General features: G+C 54.1%; 2 protein-coding genes across 2 annotated transcripts; one reads left to right on the top strand and one right to left on the bottom strand.

Annotated features, from left to right (window-relative positions):
• Window positions 1–5,301: 5,301 nt before the first annotated feature.
• asl1-0 (Alkali-sensitive linkage protein 1) lies at window positions 5,302–6,474 on the top strand (the record flags this gene model as incomplete). Its single annotated transcript, XM_036634574.1, has 1 exon — window positions 5,302–6,474. The coding sequence occupies one exon, from the start codon at window positions 5,302–5,304 to the stop codon at window positions 6,472–6,474; it is 1,173 nt and encodes a 390-aa protein (XP_036500261.1).
• Window positions 6,475–13,648: 7,174 nt separating this feature from the next.
• CGCS363_v002724 (uncharacterized protein) lies at window positions 13,649–15,325 on the bottom strand (the record flags this gene model as incomplete). The annotated part of the gene is made up of 8 exons (XM_036634573.1): window positions 13,649–14,145; window positions 14,201–14,271; window positions 14,326–14,434; window positions 14,487–14,614; window positions 14,666–14,775; window positions 14,840–15,012; window positions 15,078–15,131; window positions 15,202–15,325. The coding sequence occupies 8 exons, from the start codon at window positions 15,323–15,325 to the stop codon at window positions 13,649–13,651; spliced, it is 1,266 nt and encodes a 421-aa protein (XP_036500262.1).
• Window positions 15,326–20,518: the final 5,193 nt, after the last annotated feature.

The raw sequence follows: 20,518 nt of genomic DNA, 5'->3' as shown, positions 1-20,518 counted from the left end.
CTTGAATAAATATAAATGCATGCAGCTGGGAGGAATTGTGTTCCATGCGGCAGTACGGCGAGGAAACGACGAGAATGACACTTTGAAGGAATGTCGGTATTTTAGGGTGTCTGCAGGCAACCTTCCCGTGCGGCGTGCAGCATGCAAGTAAGACAGCCTGTTTGGACAAGCGCAGATGACGGACACCAACCGACAGATTTCAGCCTAGAGAATGGAGAACAATACCAAGGCCTAAAGCCTATGATTGTAAGACATTGGCGCGGATGATTGCCTGCTTGGTTAGGGCGCTGTCAGGCAAGCCAGGTCACCTCGGGAATCAACAACGTGGAAAATGCCCTCAGCGTCGAACGAAAGTACTCGGTGTTTGAGTGCGGCAGCCGTTTGCGGCAAGAGGCACAGCTCGAGTGATTACGTACGCCGCGATGGTTGAACTACTGAACGGCGAAAAGCCTCTTGTTCCTCATAATGAACTGCGTTGCGCGGCCCAGGGCTCTGAGTCGTGCTTCCATCGACGTCGACTTCAGCCTTTATCAACCACAGTGACCCGAGCGTCCAGCCCGGTAGTAATTGGCCTGATCAAGAACAGCGGCCGGCATGGCAGTCCCGGATAATGGACCCGGGTGACATTCCGAGGCTCTAGCTTCGGCGTGGCGCAGTGGTGTCCAGGTTATCGCATCCCGGTACGCCCTGCTGGGGATTTGGGACGAGGTCGAACTCCCGTTGGACCACCAAGCTTTGGTTGATCCGGAGAGCTGGTCATCATCAGCTTCCTTTGACAGGGCAGCACGGCAGGCAGGGGAGGCACCGGGTCGGACTGGGCGAGGGATGTGGGCGGCTCTGGGCGCCGTGGAGAGAGGACCAGACAAAAGTGAGAGAGATGCCAGAATGGGCGCCAAGTTTCGGGGATAATCGATGGGATGTGGTCGACAACTGCCCCGTGGCGGCGGAAGCTCATCTCGCTTAGGGTTTCACAGCCGGCACCCTGGGGCTTGCGGGTTGGCCCTGCCGGAACTGACGTTGTCGGGGACTGGAAGAGTCGGCCGTGTCCAACTCCAAGTCGAGTCGCCCAAGTCCCGGGCAAGGGCTGGGACGTGGACGGGCTGGGCCTGGTCCCAGTCGATCCATCTGGTTCCACGTAACGTACTAAACGCAAAAGGGGATAGGCTCAAGAGAAAGAGGAAGACGACAACGTGGAGCCAACCCAAAGTGGTGAAACGGGTCCAAAGGGTGGGCCTGATCGTGCTCTCAGTGGCCTCGCATTCGTCCCATTTCCCTCGCAGATGGCATCAGTCTTGTCGGTTGCCCCAAGCGCGGGGCTGCCGTCCAATGTTGTCGTTTCTGTCATCCTTTGTTCATCCGATGCTGGCAGCTGCGGGACCGATACGAAAGCACACCAGGTTGTGTGCGTCGTAGGGCGGGCCCTTCAACCCGGGGCCAGGCCAGCTGAGCCGTTGAAGGCTTCGTCAGTGAGGATTGAGGGTCTCGCGTAATGGTCGAAGCCTCGAGGTAGGTGACTCGTCGACGATGAGGCTTCGCCTGGAGCCTGGCAAGGGACGAAGAGGCGGCAATGTCCGGAAACGGCGGTGGCTCTCGTCGTTTGTTTGCACACGTCTCCCTGGTGATGGCGCAGAAGGACCAAGATGGGTGAGGAGAGGGGAGGAGAGGGAGCGGAGCCAAGGCAATGGTGACGAGTCCAAGCAGCCAAGCAGAAGTTTGTTGGATGAGTGAGGAGGGAGGCGAAAACAGAGGGATTTCCGAGCAACTGCTGTGAGCAATAGCAGGACAACTAAGAAAGTGGTGGAGGCCGTTCGCCAGGATTTCACATGCAGACTTGCAGAGTCTTTTGCTGAGTATCCGTCCAGACCCAAGGTCAAGGCTCAATCAAGTTGCACTCAGCAACGGGCCTAAAAACAAACGTTAGGGTTGCAAGAACCTAATTAGTTGCGGAGATGCAGGTACAACGTACTAAGTCAAGCACCTCAGTGTAGCGCAGACGGGAAACAGACGGCCGAGAGTGCTGATGATGATTCTTACCTGCATCACGCTTACAACACGCACCGGCTCTGACATGTCTACCTACCATCGACTGCCACCTGTGCCTGTTGCCAGCCTGTGCGGTGCATCATGGTCTGGCAGCCGCCGACTGGACTTGGTGGGGACTACTGCATAGTACAGGGACGGTTGAGGGGATAAGCAAGGAACTGGCTGATTCAGACGACTTGTGGTGCAGGCTGCTGGCTCGTATCTTTTGGCGGACGACAAGGCCGAGGTGTACCTTGTCGAGTAGCTCTCACCGAGGTATCCTTGGCGCCCGGTGTTCCAAGGTTGCGCCGCGGTTCCGGTTCCTGCAGCATTTTGCCCCCCGTTCCTGCATAAGCCAGGGGTGAAAATGGCGCTTCTTGCTCGATTCGCCTCCTGGTTGGCCACTGAGGCTGACGGGAACGAGTTTTCGACCCTGCCAAGTTTTGCTTCTTTCCCCTCTTCTTGCTGCATGCGCCGGGCTCGTGCTGCCCTGGCGAGGGAAGCACGGAAGGAAGGAAGCATGTTGAGCACTTAGGTATGGAAGGATAAAGTATGGACGTGATGGATGGTGTGAAGGCACTCTGTAGGCGGCAATGTAAAACAAGCCAAAAAAGCGACTGTTTGTTTCTCCCTCGTTTGACGCCGAGCAGCCGTAATTAGCCCGGGGATCTGGATTATCGAAGACCAGTGAAACCGAGACTCCAACTATTAAGGAATAGAGGCAAATAGCCAAAGAAGAAAGGGATTGTTCATTGCCTGCCCCCTTCTGTTTCGGTATCCGTACATTTGGTTGGCCGTTGAAGGTGACTAGGACGCAGAATTCCAGCGAGTTATGTCACTGTGGGCTCCCGAGTGTTCGTCTGCACGGGGAACCTGCTATCTGTGATACCGTGATTCACCGCGGCAGTTTCTGAAGTCTCCGCTCTGGGCAGCAACTCCAATGCAACAGTCGAGGAAGCCCTGGGTAATCTTCTGTCATCAGGTCGTTGCGTCGGTACTTAGTACCTTGGTAGCAAGTGGCGTAAGCCACCTAAACATTACACGAAATTTTCTACACACGATTAGAGTACCTATCTTATACTCAACACTTTATGAGTTTTCCTTTGCGCAAAACTAACACTAAGATCAAAAGGTATTGATACTATTTAGGTCTTCATTAAGATACCTTGCGAGGTAGATAGGCTGCTTAAATGTAAGAAATTTAAGCATAATACTCTTAGTAGATGTATCTACAAACATACTACAACCAGCTCACTACATCAGCCATTAGACTGCATAACAGCATGAATCTCAATAGATATAAAGACCACTATAATAAGAAGAATAAGCTAAAGTTCTACGTAGCAGTGTTATACACTATATGATAACAAAACCCTGGCTATAGCTTTATAAATGATGTTATGAATAGGTGCTGTGCGATATGAAATAGCGTTCTTAGGCGTAGCATACTACTAGCAGGCAGCAATATAGAACGAGCGCTTATAGCCCTTCTAGCTGCTGAAATTAAGCTTAGAAGGCCTGGCATATTACCTAGAAGGAAGGATCTCCTTCACCTTATTTGCAAAAACCTTATAGCTATATACTATTAAATACAGGCTAACTTCATGGATAGCAGAAAGGATAGCGAGAACGATAAAGCTCGCCTTAAATCCTTTGAAGAACTGAGATATGCGGTGTGGTACGCTGATCTTCGACAAGCGTACGCATTGCTCTAGGGGATGGATGGGGATGGGGATGAATAGGGACGGTGCGGGGACGAACGAGGAAAGGATAAGCACAAGTACACAGTAATCCAATACAATACACGGTTAAAAATACACTATGTTCCTTCGAAAAGGAGTTGCGTCGGTACGCCACCCCAGCAGCATTCGCGGATGCGTCCCGCCCTCTCGGCTGCCATTGAGCGGTTGCCAGAGAGTCAGTCCAGACTGTCCAGGCCCTGAAGCCCATGACGGGTGCCACAAAAAAAAAAGCATGGGCCTGCGAGGCGCTGATCCCCCCTCCCAAAAACGAAGAAAAAAAAATAAAAAAGACTCAAAGAAAAATCAGACGAAGAAAGACCTGATGAACTGCCAGGGGGAGGGGAACACGGGGGCGCAAGGGAGTTTCCACAATCCAATTCCGTCCCATCTGTGCCACCACTCAAGTTCCAAGACCACCACCATTGACCTTCCATCGACCACCACGACAGTGACGGCGGATGCTCCACCTGCCAGTCACTGAGGCGTTCGGGTATTTTGGTGTGTGGTAGAGGTCAATGGCAGGATGAAAAATCAGTAAACCAAAGCTGAGGAAGTCACGTCGCGACTGGCGAATTGCGTGTGCTGGCGTCCTGGCGCATCCACAATTCCCTGCGGTACGCAACCACTACCGCACCATGATTCCTTTCCTGGAAAGCGCGATACGTCCGGGCCGTCGTAAACCACCCCCCCTGCTTCCTTCCCTGTGTCCACCTCAGCGACCAGACGTGGACAGAGAGAGCTCCGGCTGCCCTGTCCTGTCTGTGCCTGGCGCCGGCTGAGAGGGAGTTGCGCGGATAGGCAGGTCCAGAGTCCAGAGTCAGTGCCGGTGCCCACCCCTCCCAGCTCCTTCCCGAATCCCTCGTGGTGAATCGTGAATCAGCCCCGTTATCCTGCAGCCCCGACCCATCGGGACCCACAGCCCGCACCTCCTCCCGTGTCGCTCCTGCGTCTAGCCAGCGTTGGCACACGGCACACCCACAGATCGTTCGCTCGCTCCTTCTCCTCCCCGTCGACTTCACCAGTTGTTTCCTTCGTTCCACCTCCTCGTCCCTGCCTTGCCTGTTTTTGTTTCCCCCCCAGTACCCAGTTCCCGAGTCTTCTTAAACTGCCCTCCTTCCCCCACACTCTCTTCTTGTTTCCCCTTCTTCACCTCACCATCAACCGGCTCGTCTTTCCCTTTCCCAAGCCAACAACACATTCCTTCAGCTTCGGTCGCCAGCCTCGACCTTGCTTTCGCAGTCCGTTGTCCAGCTAACAATTCCAACAACGACCGCATCACTTTCATTATTCGCGTCTTTGACAGACCGAAAACCAAAACAGCAATAACCACTCCTTCTGAGTACGGATATCAACTTTCGATATACCCACCACTCCTTCTAGCGGCTGGCACTTCGCGCGTCTTCGTTATCTTCGGGAAAGAAACAGTCAACAGCTTATTTTCACAAGCACCTACCTCTCGATAGACACTACTCACGCAAACGCCCCCTCGAAACACAAAAAAACACCAAACCCGATAACTCCATCGACGACTTTCAAGATGTACACCAAGAAGGCTCTTTCCCTCGCCGCCACTCTGGCTCTTGCCGAGCAGGCCATGGGCTTCAACGCTCACCGTCACGCCCACCAGGACAAGCGTGCCATGCAGTACGACATCGTCACCCACTGGGTCACCGTCACCGAGACCGAGGGCAACGCTCCCCCCAGCACTCCTACTCCCACTCCTGCTGCCCAGCAGCCCGTTGCTGAGGTTGCCTCCTCGCCCCTTCCCTCTACCACCACTTCCACCAGCATCGTCGTGGTCCCTACCCCCACCCCCGTTGCTCCTGCCCCTACCACCACCTTGGTCACCTCCTATGCCCCCAAGGTCCAGCAGGCTGCTCCGGCTTCCTCCTCCTCCGCTGCTGTCTTCCAGGCTGCTGCCGTCAACGTCGCTGCCACCTCTGCCACTTCCTCCAAGGCCGCTGCCGCTAGCACCGTCAGCACCTCGAGCACTGGCGGCAAGCGTGGTCTCGCTTACAACTCGGCCAGCCTCGTCAGCAACTTCTTCTCCAGCGGCAACAGCTGCGAGCAGTGCTCATGGGCTTACAACTGGGACTCTTCCTCCAACGGTCTCTCCGAGAGCCTCAACTACGTCCCCATGCTGTGGGGACCCATTGACACCCACACTGCCCGCTGGACCGCCAACGCCGACGCCGCCATCAAGGCCGGCTCTACCCACATCCTGAGCTTCAACGAGCCTGACCTTCCCGCTCAGGCCAACCTTGACGCTGCTACCGCCGCCACTGCCCACGTCAAGTACATGAACCCCTACTCCGGCAAGGTCAAGATCGGCTCTCCTGCCATCACCAACAGCAACATCGCCGGCCAGGGTCTGGACTGGCTCAAGGCCTGGGTCTCTGCCTGCGACACTGCTGGCTGCGCCTACGACTTCTGCGTCACTCACTGGTACTCTCCCTCCGACGCTGCCGACACCCTCTTCTCTCACCTCCAGTCCGTCCACGAGATCTGCGGCAACAAGCCTGTTTGGCTCACCGAGTTCGCTCCTCTCGGCAGCGACGACCAGATCTCCAGCTTCGTCCAGACCAACGTCCCCAAGCTGGATGCCGTCTCTTACCTCGACCGCTACTCCTACTTCATGGTTAGCGATGGTGTCCTGACCTCCGGCACCGGCCTGAGCGCCCTCGGCAAGACCTACGCCTCTGCCGCTTAAGAAGTTCCAAGTCAGCTTCACTTGATTCTTGAGCGCGCTTCACTTTTGGGATGGGCAGGCATTTCTTCGGTTTCTGGGGTTCAAGGTGGACAACTTTGTGAAAGTGGATGGCACTTTCTCTCTTCTTCTTCTACTGTACATACAGTTACTTTTCTTCCTTTTCGGGACTCTCGTTTTTTCACATCTGGGGGTGGTCACTCGCTGGATATTTTCCCACAGGATGCTTCCTTTTTTCGCTTCGGGGTTGGCTCAAAAATATGGGATACCCGACGCAAGGTGTTTGCGGACTTTTTGAGGCATAGAAAAGGGAAATTGGCTCTTGGACGATCCTACGAGGAACCAAAAGGATAGACTCACGAGCTACGATCAGACAAACAATCATGGAATGGAATACCAGGCATTACGCCAAGACCACGTCATTCGTCCACAAACATTGAACCCCATTGTAGTCCGCGCCATGTGCTAACTAACTCCGAAGAAGAAGCACGGAATAATTGCTGTCCTATTCCATAAGTCCTTGCTGTGACGATGCTTTGAACTCTGTTGTCATGGACCCGTGCAGCTGGGCCCTGCTGCTACTGTAGAGGGGGAAAACGGTGTTGATCTTTCGGCCAAACGGTGAGAGTAGAAGGAAGAGGTGTGCGGTCCGCCAACCAACGGGTAATTGCCAATGGCAACAAAAACGGTTCGGTCCCGAAGTCACAAGCTGTTCCGAGTCCCTGTTCCTTCCCGCGAAGACACACAGACACAAGGCCCACTGTCTGCCGTGGCCCGTACCAGCCGCTCCGAGTCTTTAGAGCACTGGGGAGAGGTGACACAAACAGCCTGTGTGCGCGAGTACACATTTTAAACTTCCGCCGGATGTCACGAGCCCGTGCGTTGATCGGGCCGTACGAGACATTTCCTTTAGTGGTGGTGGACACACAGTGAAGACTAGAGTAAAGGACTAGAGTAAAGGTAGGGCCAAGGCAAGATGAAGGAAGGCCCTCTAGATTTGACGTACAGCTTTGTTGTTGGGGGGACCGCTGTGTCACCTGTGATCCTACAGCAGGTAAGCCTTGTATGCCTTTGTTGTCTCATTGGCCATGACTGTTTGCCAACTTCCATCTTTCTTCTTCATCATTCTAGCTTTCCGGGATAAAGGCCCGAGGTGGGAGCCGTCTGAGCAGTCGCAGCGATGCTTGTATGGGGTCATACGTAGGGGAAATGCAAAACTCAAGAGACTCGTTAGAGTTATGGCATTACGCATATTCCTCCATATATGGAGACTGCCCTGCGTGGGACGCTTCCTTGCTGACAAACGCCTTCTATGGCCGCCGTCTTGGTGGGTCGGAGTATGTATGGAAGGCAACGAGGTTTGTAAGAGTTCGTGAGAACTGTCATCCGTCTTCAATTAGGTTTCAGGGTTGATGGCTATGATGTACACGTCTGCAGATCATGATGCTACCGTGGGGCGAAAGAGTGCCAGAATAGGATAAACCACCCCGGGTACACGATTTCACGTCACGTAGTGGGGATAAGTTAGACGTTTTGGCAACGTCCACTATGGTTCAGGCCGACGCAGGTTCAAGAGATGAATCTGATGGTGCGCAGATTATGGTGTGCCGACCGGACATGAGAGGGAAGGAAAGGGGTGCAGTTTTCGGCGTTTTCAGATCTTGCCTTTCGGCGATGCTGAGGAAGTACGAGAGAGACAGAGCTTCGGCGCCGGTGTGCCGCTCTTTCCGTGCTAGACCTGTCACGAATCCACATCTCAAAATTTGAAAGGGGAGACCGACGGGATGCATAGTACGGCAGTCGTGATGGTGTAGCAGAGGTCAAAGACTCGTCGGACGGAGGAAGGAGATGAGAATGGCCGCCGCCTGAGGGTGCCATCATGCCGGGCCATGTTCTTCTTCACCGCCGGTTTGGTATTCTACACACGTGTTTGACACGCTACGTGCAGAGAACTAGTGTCGCCTGCGTCCAATCCGGCCCTTCAGGGAGAGAGCGATGGAAAAGATGGTGTTGAGGACGAAGAGGAAAAATCAGATCGTGATCGACGGCATTGTGCCATTTGCCATGTGTTTGACAATGGCAGTTTGTCGCCACGGCCGAGAATTTCTGGTCAAATTTGCCCATTATCATATTGATGGTGAATTCTCACCAATGGTAATATTGCCGAACGAACCAGTGGTCTGCCGGAATGAGTGTGTGAGTTGAGTGTGGGTGTCACCATTGCGCCGGACGACTGAACGGCATGCCGATGATGGGACGTCTCGATGTCTGACATTGTCCAAAACTCTGCGTAAAATTGGTGGCTGCTGTCGTCGCGTGTGTCCATAGCCTACCAACGAGGGCGGATTGTGTGTAAACATAGGTCCTCGAGCCAGAGCCAGCCAACTCTCTATTGCATGCTAGCTTCGGATGTGTTGTAGATACATATTCTGGCCAACAGCTTAAAAAGAGTATGCAACAAGAATCGTAAATAACACATACCGTTTTGTTAGTGGTCAGCCAGACGGGGAGGGGGTCAAGTTTGATGCGGTTCCGCACTTGCAGGAAACTCAGCCGATGTCCGGTCTCCAAGTTATGCCGTTCGGATACATTAGATAGACCTCTACAGTTGTTCGTCCTTGGGCATGGGAAAGATCCAGCTGTGCGCACGCAACGCAGGCAGCCAGCTAGACGACGAGCCAGGGCAGGGCGAAGGCAAGGTAGCGGCGCGGTAGACTAGTAGAAAAACTGCCTCAAAACCAGTTCGAAGCTTCGTTCCCGGAGAGGGTTTCCGACGCAACCTTCACGTACGGACGAAAAAGACTAAAGGCAGGAATGATGTAAAAATCAGTCGAAAGACAGGGAGGCCGGGGGCGGAAAGGTCGAGTAGAGTTGCGTTGGGCTGTGTTTGCGTTCTTGTTGGTTGGGCTGGTGCGGTTGGTCGATGTATGTGTGTGTGTATGTGTGTGCGGAGAACGGGGATGGAGGCACATGTAAGTGAGCCAGAGAAGGAGATAATGGAAGACAAGCGTAGCGTAGAAGCTGGGCTTAATACATGACTCGTGAGGGGAAGCACGTCGTAGCAGGGGTGGACGGTGCATGAAGAAGGATGTTTCTCCCGTCTCTTTGGCCTCTTGGCTTTCTTCGATGAGACGAAAAGTAGGGATACTTTTTGCACACGTCGAACCGACCGCTATTCCCCGGCTGATGGAGGGGAAGGGGGGGGGGGGGGGAAGGGAGCTTGGGACATTTCTCGGTGTGGATACGTCGCAGCGCTCCGAGCTGGACCGGGGGAGGGGCTGAAGTCTGGAGACATTGTACACAACTTCCCCCGGTCCTGAGTCGGTGATGTGGGGATAGGCCGGCGGTAGGAGCGGCTTTCGTGTGGTCTCCCTATTGACAACGCTGCGTTGCAGATGAACCCGGCATGTCACGCGAGCGTGAAGAGATGGCAGGCAGTGTCTGGCTGGTGTAAGTTGATACCACTGTCGAGTCCTGCCATCTTTCTTTCCCACGCCGCTTCCGTCCGGCTCTTCAATGCGGCGGCATATCAGAGGAAGGTCCACGAGACGTGGTGCGGCTCTGGCGAGACATGCGAGATAACGCCTCCTTGGCGCAGCGACACATTGGAGGGCGATGGTAGCTTTCAGATGTCATAGTATGCTGACCTGACGTCTGCTGTAGCCTGACTTTTCCGTCTTGACGTGGTATCAGCTCTCACCTCCAAAACGACCCGTCCATCAAGAACCCAACCCTACACTTTTCCGAGCCTGCTTCTATTTACCCTTCTTCCATGCATCCTTAGCGCCGCATACTTGCTTACATAGTATCATCCTACGGTTGGGACCGTATTCGCCGCACTCAATGGCTTACTGGGCGGAGCAAGAGCTTCTTAGCCTTTTGGCTACTCCTCCTCCTCCTCCTCCTCCTCCTCGTCCTTTTGGCCACGGTAACACCACAAACATCGCTTCCGACTGGCTACATGCAAACCGCCACACGTGGTGCTGGCTGCCTAGTACGAAGGAGCGAAGCTACGCTGCGGGATACGGCAGATCTGGGTTTCTCGGTAGATAGATCTCTAATCTCATCTTCGTTTCGCCTCCCTCCTCCTCCTCACTCCTCCCCCCCTCCTCTTCGTTTGGTTTGTCCTTCTGTAATGCTACCCTTGAACTTTTCCAACACGCGAAGATACAAACCGTTCCATGTGGTTTTCCATCGACTTGCCGTTTTGGGATGTTATTGCGTGATGATGCGCGGACACTGCGAGGGCGGTACGCTTTTTGCCCGCAATGCTAGAGTTTGACGCATCAACCCTCCCTCCCGCTACACTTTATCCCATCTTTTTGTATTGCGCCTCGCTTGCTTGGGGGGAGGGAGAAAAGATTGGACAAGGTGCCCGCCACCACGCCAGTGCTTCCTCGTTCTGAGTGGTCGCTGCTTCTGCTACTCTTTCGTAATCCAACGGTGCGTGCGAGGTAGAAGTTCTGACCGAATGAGATGCAAAGAAGAACATACTTCTTTCTTCTTGGGTGCTCTTTGCCAGTCAAGCACACACTGCTTCCCTTCCTCCTCCCTGACATGTGTAATAGAAAGTGCCTTTCTTCTTTTTCGGCACGTAGGAAACGAATAAGCGTCGGTTCGGAACGTTTGCCGAGGGAGAGAGAGAGAGCCAATGCATCCTGTCAAATGCCCCAAGTCAGCTGTCAAGACCCGAGAAAGAGCGAAGAATTCGCGAGGATTAACACGGACGCCCTGCATGCGGTTTGAATGATCCGGGGGAGTCCCCATCAAGATGGGCCAATGCCCGCAGAATAGCTGCTGCCCGGGCCTTGCCCAATGCTTCATGCCCATGCTTCAACAGGACAATGCGCAAGATGTCACCATCTCTGATTTTGCAGAGAGTCTGCCCAGCCCGGTGCAGTGCTTTTTTTTTTTTTTTTTTTTTTTTTTTTTTTTTTTTTTTTTTTGATGGGCCCGCACCCTTCTCTCAAAACCAACGCAGCTGCTGTTTTCAATCATGTTTACGCAGCAATGTAACCGACCATAGACAAGCATGCACGTTGCCCGGAAGACAGGCCTCAGAGATAAACAAGGGGTCTTGTTAGACGAGACAGGCGCTTACGTGCTCTTCTCTGCTACGGTAGCAAATCCCGAGAAGCGGTAGTCCGAGTTAAAATCATACAACACCTACAGCTCGAGGGGCCAATTCTTGGCTCTTGCGCAGCTCAAGCAAACACCGGTGAAGAAGGGAGAGAGATAGCAGGCTGAGGCGCCCAAGCGTCCAGAGTCAGGAATGCAACTTTGTTTGCTTCTGGTGACTCGACGTTCGTCGACTGCGGATAAGCTCCATGGGTGATGCCTCCTCCTCCCCCGAAGGACCCTCCGTTCTCAACAACCCGCACGCAGAGTGGAGCAGCGGCAAGGTAAACGGAACAGAGGGGCCGCGAAGGTAGCCAAGACCGGGGAAACGACAGGCTTTCCTGGCCTTGGGGACTGGGACGATTGCTACGGCGCAGCTCAAGCCCCAGCTTCACCTACATGACTTGGGCGGCCAGAAAGCTCGTAGAGAAAACGACAACGAGCAGAGTCATGGGAGTAATTCTGAAGGGCAGGTCAGGGCAGCCCTTCTTCATGTGGCTGGTCTTTGATGGGTGAAACGGGCGCTTTCGCTTTGGGAGCGGACAAAAAGGCCGCAATATCGCATTGTTTTCAGCTCCCGATGAAGAAGGCCCGAGTCTCGAGTTCCAGAGCTTCTTTTTTTCTTTATTTGGCTTCTTCGACCAACTGACTACATACCTACTCCATGAGGTAAATCGCTTCGTAGATGTAGTAGTAGTAGCAAGGGTCTGACCGATGAGAGAGAGCGAAGATTTCGGAGGATCTCTGAGCCACGTGTATGCGTTGAATCCTCCTTTCGCATTACAATCAACGTCCCGAAAGCGCGTGTTGACCCCAGGCCCCCTGCCTCCCTGGTCGCATTCATCCCCGTTCATAGGATGGGCGATATCTGAGATTACGAGACACTAGGGTCAAAAGCAGTACATACATACATAGAAAAGAGGGCAAAAACGAATAAAACGTGGCATGGAAGTCAAGTTCCGACGCCCGCGCACTCGGGTACATGTTGTACGACGTGTGACACATGGCGTCCCGCCGCCGCTCGACACGATTTCCAGGTGCAACAAAACGTCCAAGGTTCGCTAGAAGAGCCGTAGAAGCACGTTCGGCAGATGTGAAAGGAAGAGGCGAAAACATCAAGCACGTGGGAAATCCGGACTAAACTTGGGTGGCGGATTCTGCAGCAGCTGCAGCAGTCCATCGGTCTGGCATTAGTTGTGGTTAGTGAATGGCGCCGCCTTGGCTCCTCTTCTCTGGAGAGCAAATCACGTCCCAAAGTCCCAAAAGGTAAATGTTCAGTCACTAGATGTGAGCTTATTTGATCGAGATTGTGGCGAAGGGGTCCCATTCCTGGCCCACGTAATGCGCGACGAACACTGCAGGACACGAGGTTCTTGGATCTGTTTCTCTCACGTGTTGTAATACTTTATTCTGATAAGACTTTTTGGTCTCGACTATTGCAGCCGGTGCTGCTGCTAATGCTCGCGGCGTAACGTTGCGGATCGCTGATCCGTCCAACCCTGTTGGTTTTCGTGACTGGTGCAAGAAACCCCATTTTCCTACCCATCGCCATTTTCGCTGTCTCTTCATGCGGAAAATGACCCCATGTCCTGAGAATTCCCACGTCCTCATAAGAGTGAGCCTGTTCTCTTGCCAAAACACCAAAAGAGTTCATATGAGCCGTAGAGATTCGTCATTTCCGGTTATCCTCGTGTATGTCCCCAGTAACCTTATCCAATACCAAGCCCGTCACCCAATAACAACCATGTTGCCCGTGTATATAGATGGAGATAGAAAAAAGAAACAAAGACAAGACATGCAGCCCATCGTAGAGCTCATAATGTCGTGATATCAAGAAAAAGGAAATATGTTGACTCCAGTGTCTTTCGTCCTAGAACCCCCGTGAGGGCAGTCCGATCCGCCAAAAAGAAAAGAAAAAGCAACCGTTGTGACGCCAATGATGTTGTGTGTAGGTTTGGAACCGTTGCGCGCCGGGAAATGAGGAAAGCGATCCCTGGATATGATGCCGCCTGTGACAAAACAAAAGCAGTGGGAATGCCCTTTTCTTGATCGTCCTCACTCAACGCTTGCCGGCCGTGATTTTCGTCCGCGATCCCCTGGTGTAGTTATCAAATTCCTGATCCCTGCCGCTCATCGGTCTAGATGATGCGTTACTGGGCGGTGCTGTGTACCCGTCCTCGATTTGCATCTCCTCGAAAAGAGCCGGCCCGGGCTTCGATTCGCGCTTGATAGTCGTCGTCACCATCACGGCGCCGGTCGATGGTATCGTGCTGGCCGAAGAGGCGTGGCGTTGGCGTTCCGCTTCGCTCGAGCCCTTGTCGCTGTTGGCGAACTCGGAACGGGTGCCGCTGTCGAGCGAGATCTCTCCCATGTCATCCATGACGTGCTTCTGGCTCGGGGCGATGTGAGGTGAGTAGCCGCCTTCAGGTCCACCACGGAAATCATCGACCACAAACGGGTTCGCATCGTTGCTGCGCGATGCACCTCCTGAGGAGCCTTGCGTGGCAGCGTTATCCTTGTTTGTAACCCACTGGACGACAACAGCAGAGAAGAGGACTGGGGATGGAGTCAGCCGATGAAAAGCAGGGATATGGTTGGGTGGGAAGCGTACTATCGCTGTTGCAGCACATGAGGCAAACCCAGCCGGGCTCACCGTCAAGAGCCATCAATACAGTCAGGTTCCTGGAGCGAGTCAGAAACTTTGAGCTTAAATCATGTTATCTGCCCGCGACTTACACGATGCTGCTGGTAAGCGTGCACAGGGCACCAACGAACGTCCGCAACGCGACAGTCCTCAAGCGGACGTTGGCAGGAGTCTTGGGGAAGTTTTTGAAAGAGTAAAGGCCTGTTCGTGGATTAGTTGGTGCGCTTTTGTAGACTGGGTAGATGAGACTTACTCTTGAGGGGGATGAGGAAGAGGATAGTCAGGTAAACGTTGACGACGGCGTCAAAAGAGATGAGAGGGATCATCGAGACCTTCTGCATACCAATGTAGCACTGGCCGTCGTCTATCCTAGTAATTCGGCTGTGGCGTTGTTAGCTGTCGTCCATCTGGAGTTGTTTCCGGATCGCGTACAAGATAAAGTTGAGAATGGCAATAACTGCGTAGACGCCCAGCATGCCAAACGAGTTGAAAATGTAAAGCTTCGACTTGAGCCGTGGCTTCGTCGCGCCTCGAATAATGTGCTTCGCAGACTGTTAGCCAATTTCCCATCCTTCAACCTCCTTTCCCGAAATACAGGGTACGCACTGCTTTCTCAACCAGGAACAGGTAGATCAACACTTTCGTCGTGATGTAACAAACGAGGCATAGCAGAATGGCGCCGTCGCAGATTTGGATGTTCGTGTTGACGCCGAGGGCGAATTGTAGAACCGCGGTGACGAAGACGAATAGGTATGAGTCGAGATAGATTAATAGCACCACTTGAGGCTGTCGTTAGTATGTGTTGTCCTCCCTGCATTACTGGTTTGCCGTGTATTCGACTTACACCACACCACGAATGGTATCCTCCTCCACTGTTTTATCGCTGAACTTCTTTGGGCTGCAAGGTCTCATTAGCATCCCGGTCGTGGCCCCCACTGATCCACCCGCTTCCCGCGATATCCACATACCAATGAAGCCTGAGATGATACTGATGGAAACCAGACAGATGATGACGCTCATCACCGTGCCCGCCAAAGGCTCTACCGTGTGCAGCCCGGCGGGGTCCGCTCGGGGGAGCACCATTGGAGCCATCATGTCCCGATATCTGTGTTGATGCCCTCGGGTGGTCGTCGCAAGGGGAGGGAGGTGACGGAAAAGGCGATGTCGAGGGATTCGTTTTTCGGTGTCACGATCTTTCGTACATGGGGAGGCAACGAGAGGCTCCGAGCAGAGGTGTAAAAGGGCCAGAAGAACTATATACCAAAGACAAACCGGGAACGCTATAGGCAGGAGATCGACGGTTTGGGTGTCCGAGCTACCTTCGTCTCGCAATGTCTGGGAGGGGGACACAACCGTCTTTAAGTTTCGTCCAACAGGTGATCGAAGCGTACGTGCAAGGACGGACGGGTGAGAGGGGCAAGCTAAGGTGCGGTACGGTACAGACAGCCCAAAAAGCCAGTGCTGCTACAAGGATGGAGGAGGTCCGATGCGCTAGAGGCAAGGGGTGGGAAAGCAGACTTGCAGGCGAAGAGGAATAAACTTATCCGTGGCTACGTCTCTTTCCTTCGTCTTCCTCCTCCTCCTGGTGGGTAATGTGAAGGCAGGGGAGGGGGGGAGGGGCGCATCCATCCAGAGACGTACGTGATGCCCAGCTGAATGGTCAATAGTAAGACTCAAGCCCACTTAGCATGAGAAGAAAAAAAAGGGCGTTTTTGCTCGGTTTCTTCTTCTTTTTTTTGTGGCAGCTACCGGTCTAGGTCCGGCTGCAGCTGGTTGACTCGGAGCAAGCCACCGGCCAAGAAATGCTAGTACGATCTTGGTATTTTAAACAAGTGACGGCGTTGAACAGTGAAAATGTGCTACCGCTTAGTAGCATGTAGGTACGACGAGTATCATTGGGATAGCTAGCGGCCCCTGATGCAAGCCACAAGGAAGGGGATTCCAAAGCGACAGACAGGCTCTGATGGATTCTTTTGGGGCTAATAATGAGGAGAAACGGTTTGTACACGTACCGCGGTACCCAGCCGCAGTCTCGTGGGAAACGGAAATGAGGATGCAAGGGAGAGGTGATGACGGCTCGGAGAAGACGTGTGCTCGTGCACACATACTGCGTACATACACAAAAGAGCATTTACGTGCCGTAGGCAGAGACAGAGTTCTCTCATACAATACATGGTAAAGATAGCAGGGAAGCACATTCCGTCGGGTCAGGTTCCAGCCCTCGGAGAAAACGGTAAGGCAAAAGGTAGGAACAAGGACCTCATCGGGTCGAAGACTGCAGCACCCCAGACACAGGTGACGACAGGAAACACAGCAGCCAAAGGCTGTTTCGTGGCCAAGCTCATGTCACGGTGACGGGACGGGGGACAGGGTGCCTGAGTCGAGGTGGAGGGGTAAATCGTTACGAGAGATAAACTCTAATCCGATGTGTGTTTTCCCGTCTCTCTCTCGCTCTCTCTCGTCGGGTGTCTCTGGGTTTCTCGCCTGCAGGTCAAAGGCACAAAGTAGAAATCCGCGACAGGAAGGCCCATCCACCGAGCGGTGATGGTGGTGGGAGCTTCCGTTGGCTTTGCAGCTGTTCTGCTGTGTGTGCACGTTGGCCTAGCAGAAGCTACCAAGCATGCCTCCAACCAGACGACGCAGCAGCTGAATATCTGCAACGGGGCGACAGGGGACCATGGTCGAACCTCGCTGCCGATCCCGTCCAGCAACCAACCAGCGCGGTCCACTATCGACGGTCCGCCGGGCTAAATCACCATGTTGACCAGGTCCAACGAAGAAGCCCTATCTCGCCTCAAGGCAACCTAACGACGTATTATTTGCATCGTTAGGCACAGGCAGGCTTCACCGTCTGTCCACCACCACCCACACTCCTTGACAGATATCGACTACTGCGGGAAGAAGTGCGGACTTGCGGACGTCCCGCGCTAGCCAGCACCAGCATTGGCGTAGTTTCGCTTCAGGAGCTGTCCGCCACAAAGAAAAGACGGCAGGCTAGAAACATGGCTGGACGTCTGTAGCATGGACCCTTTCCCCGTGACTTGCTGCCACTGCTGCTTATCTTCCTCCACCGAGCGCCTCTGACGATCAATGTTCCGCTGAGGATATTGTTCGAGCTGCGCGAGCAATCTAGTCTGCGGCACACGGGACGCCGCCAGCCCTGACCCCCTGGCATATTGGGTCCCTTCTTTTGCTGATTTTGAGGCTGTGGGCTTCCGCATCGTCACGGCTCCGCGGTTGCGCGGCCGAACGACGGACGGGGTCTCCATTTGGTTCTTGCGCAGCAGCAGCAGCAGCAGCAACAAAGAAGAGCTGTACGCACGGCGGATCTGTGAGACCCATTCCCGCAACTAAAACAGACGCATTCCTGGGGAACGGAGAGATCGACAAACGTATCCGCATTTCAGGTAGTTGGGACTAAATGGATCCCGATGTGGGCGAGCTACCGATGTGAGACCTCCCTGGATCTTCCACGCCTCATCCGGCGGGAAAGACTCCAAGAAAGAGCACTATAGCCGCCTGGCCATGTAGATTCAAGTATTCGCCGAAAAGACCGACTAAGAAAAGTCTTACGGCCGACGGTGACCTCACAGCCTCGAGAGGTATCTGCTAGAAGGATGGACGATCCAAAAAGAAGGTTTGAAAGTTCAACTCTGCGATTGGGGTTAAATGACTGCAAATGAACCTGAGGGAAAGGAAGAACACGAGATGGATGGAAGAAAGTGGCAGAGCGCCGGCCGGCGGCGAGCAGCACTCACGGCCAAGATGTCAGATCGCTCGCTTCGCTTTCATCTTTGATTTATGTTTTTCCTTTTTCTTTTTTGACCGTTGTTCGAGTCCTCGACGCCCTCGCCGCACCTCCGCAAATCCCAAATGCCATACCTTCGATGCACGATCGGTTTAGCGTTTGATTGAGAAGTCTTTGTGCAATATAGTTGTTTCTGGCTTTTCGAGTCTGTGGGTGGGCGGGACATGCGGGCAATCTTGCATCATCGTCACGATCTAGAGTTCGGTCGAACGTTTGAGCCAGGTCATCTGGCGTGCCATTGCCAGCGCCCATAATCGAAGGAGAAGGGGACCATTAGAACCACTAAGCAGTGGTTCAACGAGGGCCAAGAAGCCAGAACAAACGGTCGCTGAGCTTATTGAATCTGCGTTGAGACTGTGCCCCTCGATATGCGAATCCGCGGTTTCCTCCTCGTTCAAGCTCATGCGCGCCACGCCAAACAGCCCAAGGCAATTGTGTGCTCGAGGGTGCGGCTGACCTTAGCACCTAACACCGAGACAACTCACGGAGCTGCAGGAGGCACCAAGGGTAGATCTTCCTCATCGTCAGCTAGCGGGTCGAGCGTCGTCGGGGGACATCCAGATGGCAGCCAGCCAACCGCGTTGACGGGAAGGAGAGATTGGGCAGAGGCTAGGCAGATGGTGAGACCCGGAGGTTACCGGGGCTGGTTGGAGCTTGAGAGCTTTGCGAGCCACGGATGTCGCAATGGCCGTCTAGGAAAAGAAGGCATAATCCGCAAAGTATCGTGTAAGATAGTCGTCCAGACTTTTGTGTGTTTTGTGCAGCGGGGGACCTTCCGCGGACGCTTGCTCCATAGTGCATTTCCTCTTCATAAAGCCAGCAGGTCTGTCTGATGAGGAAATGCCCGAGGCCAGAGGGAACAATTGTCCGGCAGGCAAGTCCAGTGTCGTGCTCGGTCTGGTGGCTGAGATGTGGCTGCCAGCCGGAAAACCTGTCGTGGGGTGGATTCGGGGAGGAGGCAGGACAACACCGTGCACTCAGGTCGTGCAGATGGACAGAAACGCCATGCAGATAGATGCGTGGCACCGATACCTGCTACACCCCGTCTTGCTTGCCATTCACCCTCCTCTCCCCGCCCTCGCTTTCGTGCAGCCGGTCTCAAAGCTCGCCTGCGTTGCAGTATGTACGTCAGGCGCGTGGCCTTGGCCGAGGAGATGTCGTTGTCGTCGAGGCGTTTGTCTCCCGTTTGCACGCTGCGCTGTACCATTCAAACGTGTTGCGAGAGCAGGGCCTGCAGTCCCAGAAACGACGCCCGAGCTGATGTTGCACTCTCCATGTTGGCCATTATGCGCTAGATGGTGTGCGACGGCGGCGGACGCAAATCCCGTAATGCAACCCGACCCAAAAACGCGACCATACAGAATCTAGCCAAGTCTGCGAGCCTGCGGCTGCAGTTGCCCATGCCAGAAGATAAGCGAACTGAAAAACGAAGATCTGGGGCGCCCGACACTGGATCACGAGGACCCGGGGAGGATATGCAAGGTGCGACGAGACAGAAAGGTATTCCCAGGCCCCGGGTATCAGGGAGAAACAAGCGGTTGACAAGAAGACAGGATAAGCAAGCAATGAGACAAGCAGCCCGAGGAGAGAACGTCGTGTTGCCATTGGACAATTGCGCAAATTCATCCGGCCCCAGCTGGACGACGGCGCAGGGACCAAACCTTTTTTTGGTGGACGACTTTCTCGGAAGAACGAAACTCCACTTTTGCCCAACCCCAAACATCCAATGACAGCGGCTTCTGCGGGATCCCACCCCGCTGAGAAGGGCCCGTGAGCGCAAGCCACATCTCCGAAGCTCTCACGGACAGCATCCTGCCGGAATTGCTGGTTGTTCCTGCTCGCCTCGGCGGGAACGGAGGGACCGTGCCACACCCCGACTTCACTTGTCTGGGGAAAGAGCGGCCTCAACCAAGGAAGGACAAAAAAAGGGGTCCACAGGCGCTTGATTGGCCCGACATCAACCACCACCCATGTCATCACCGTCTAGCCACACATCGTCAGCCACGTCGGGAACACGATGATACACCACGACGCCCACACGCCAGACTGCTTTAAGGGCTAGCATCGCCGGCTTGCCTCGTTTTCAACTAGACCAGAACGCCCTTTTCTTCGGCAGTCTCACACTCATGGTTTATTGCGTACGACGGCGCCGTGAGCCAGTTGTTTCTGCTTCGCCCGCCCCCTTTTCCGCGAACCCACCGTAGTATTTCGATGCGACGCGGAACACTCCTTGATCAGCCTGATTAGATCTCCGAGACGCCTCTCAGCGATCGATATTTCGATTAGTTTCATTCACGGAAGCGTCCGTGTCTGAGACCTGGAGGCTACCTCGTAGTCTCCAACTCTCACCAAGCCACTTGACATTCCAACGATTCTGAGGCTTCCTTTGGCGCAAACCCAAACGCCTATCTGAAGGATACGCCCACGCTCACGACACGTTTCGTTCCCCAGCTGATAGACGTGCGGGCTGAACTGCG

The sequence above is a fragment of the Colletotrichum siamense genome, assembly GCF_013390195.1.
Source record: "Colletotrichum siamense strain Cg363 chromosome Unknown KSG_Cg363_contig02, whole genome shotgun sequence".
Taxonomy (NCBI): domain Eukaryota; kingdom Fungi; phylum Ascomycota; class Sordariomycetes; order Glomerellales; family Glomerellaceae; genus Colletotrichum; species Colletotrichum siamense.
The sequence above is the reverse complement of the archived record's forward strand: the minus strand, read 5'-3'. Positions and strand labels throughout refer to the sequence as shown.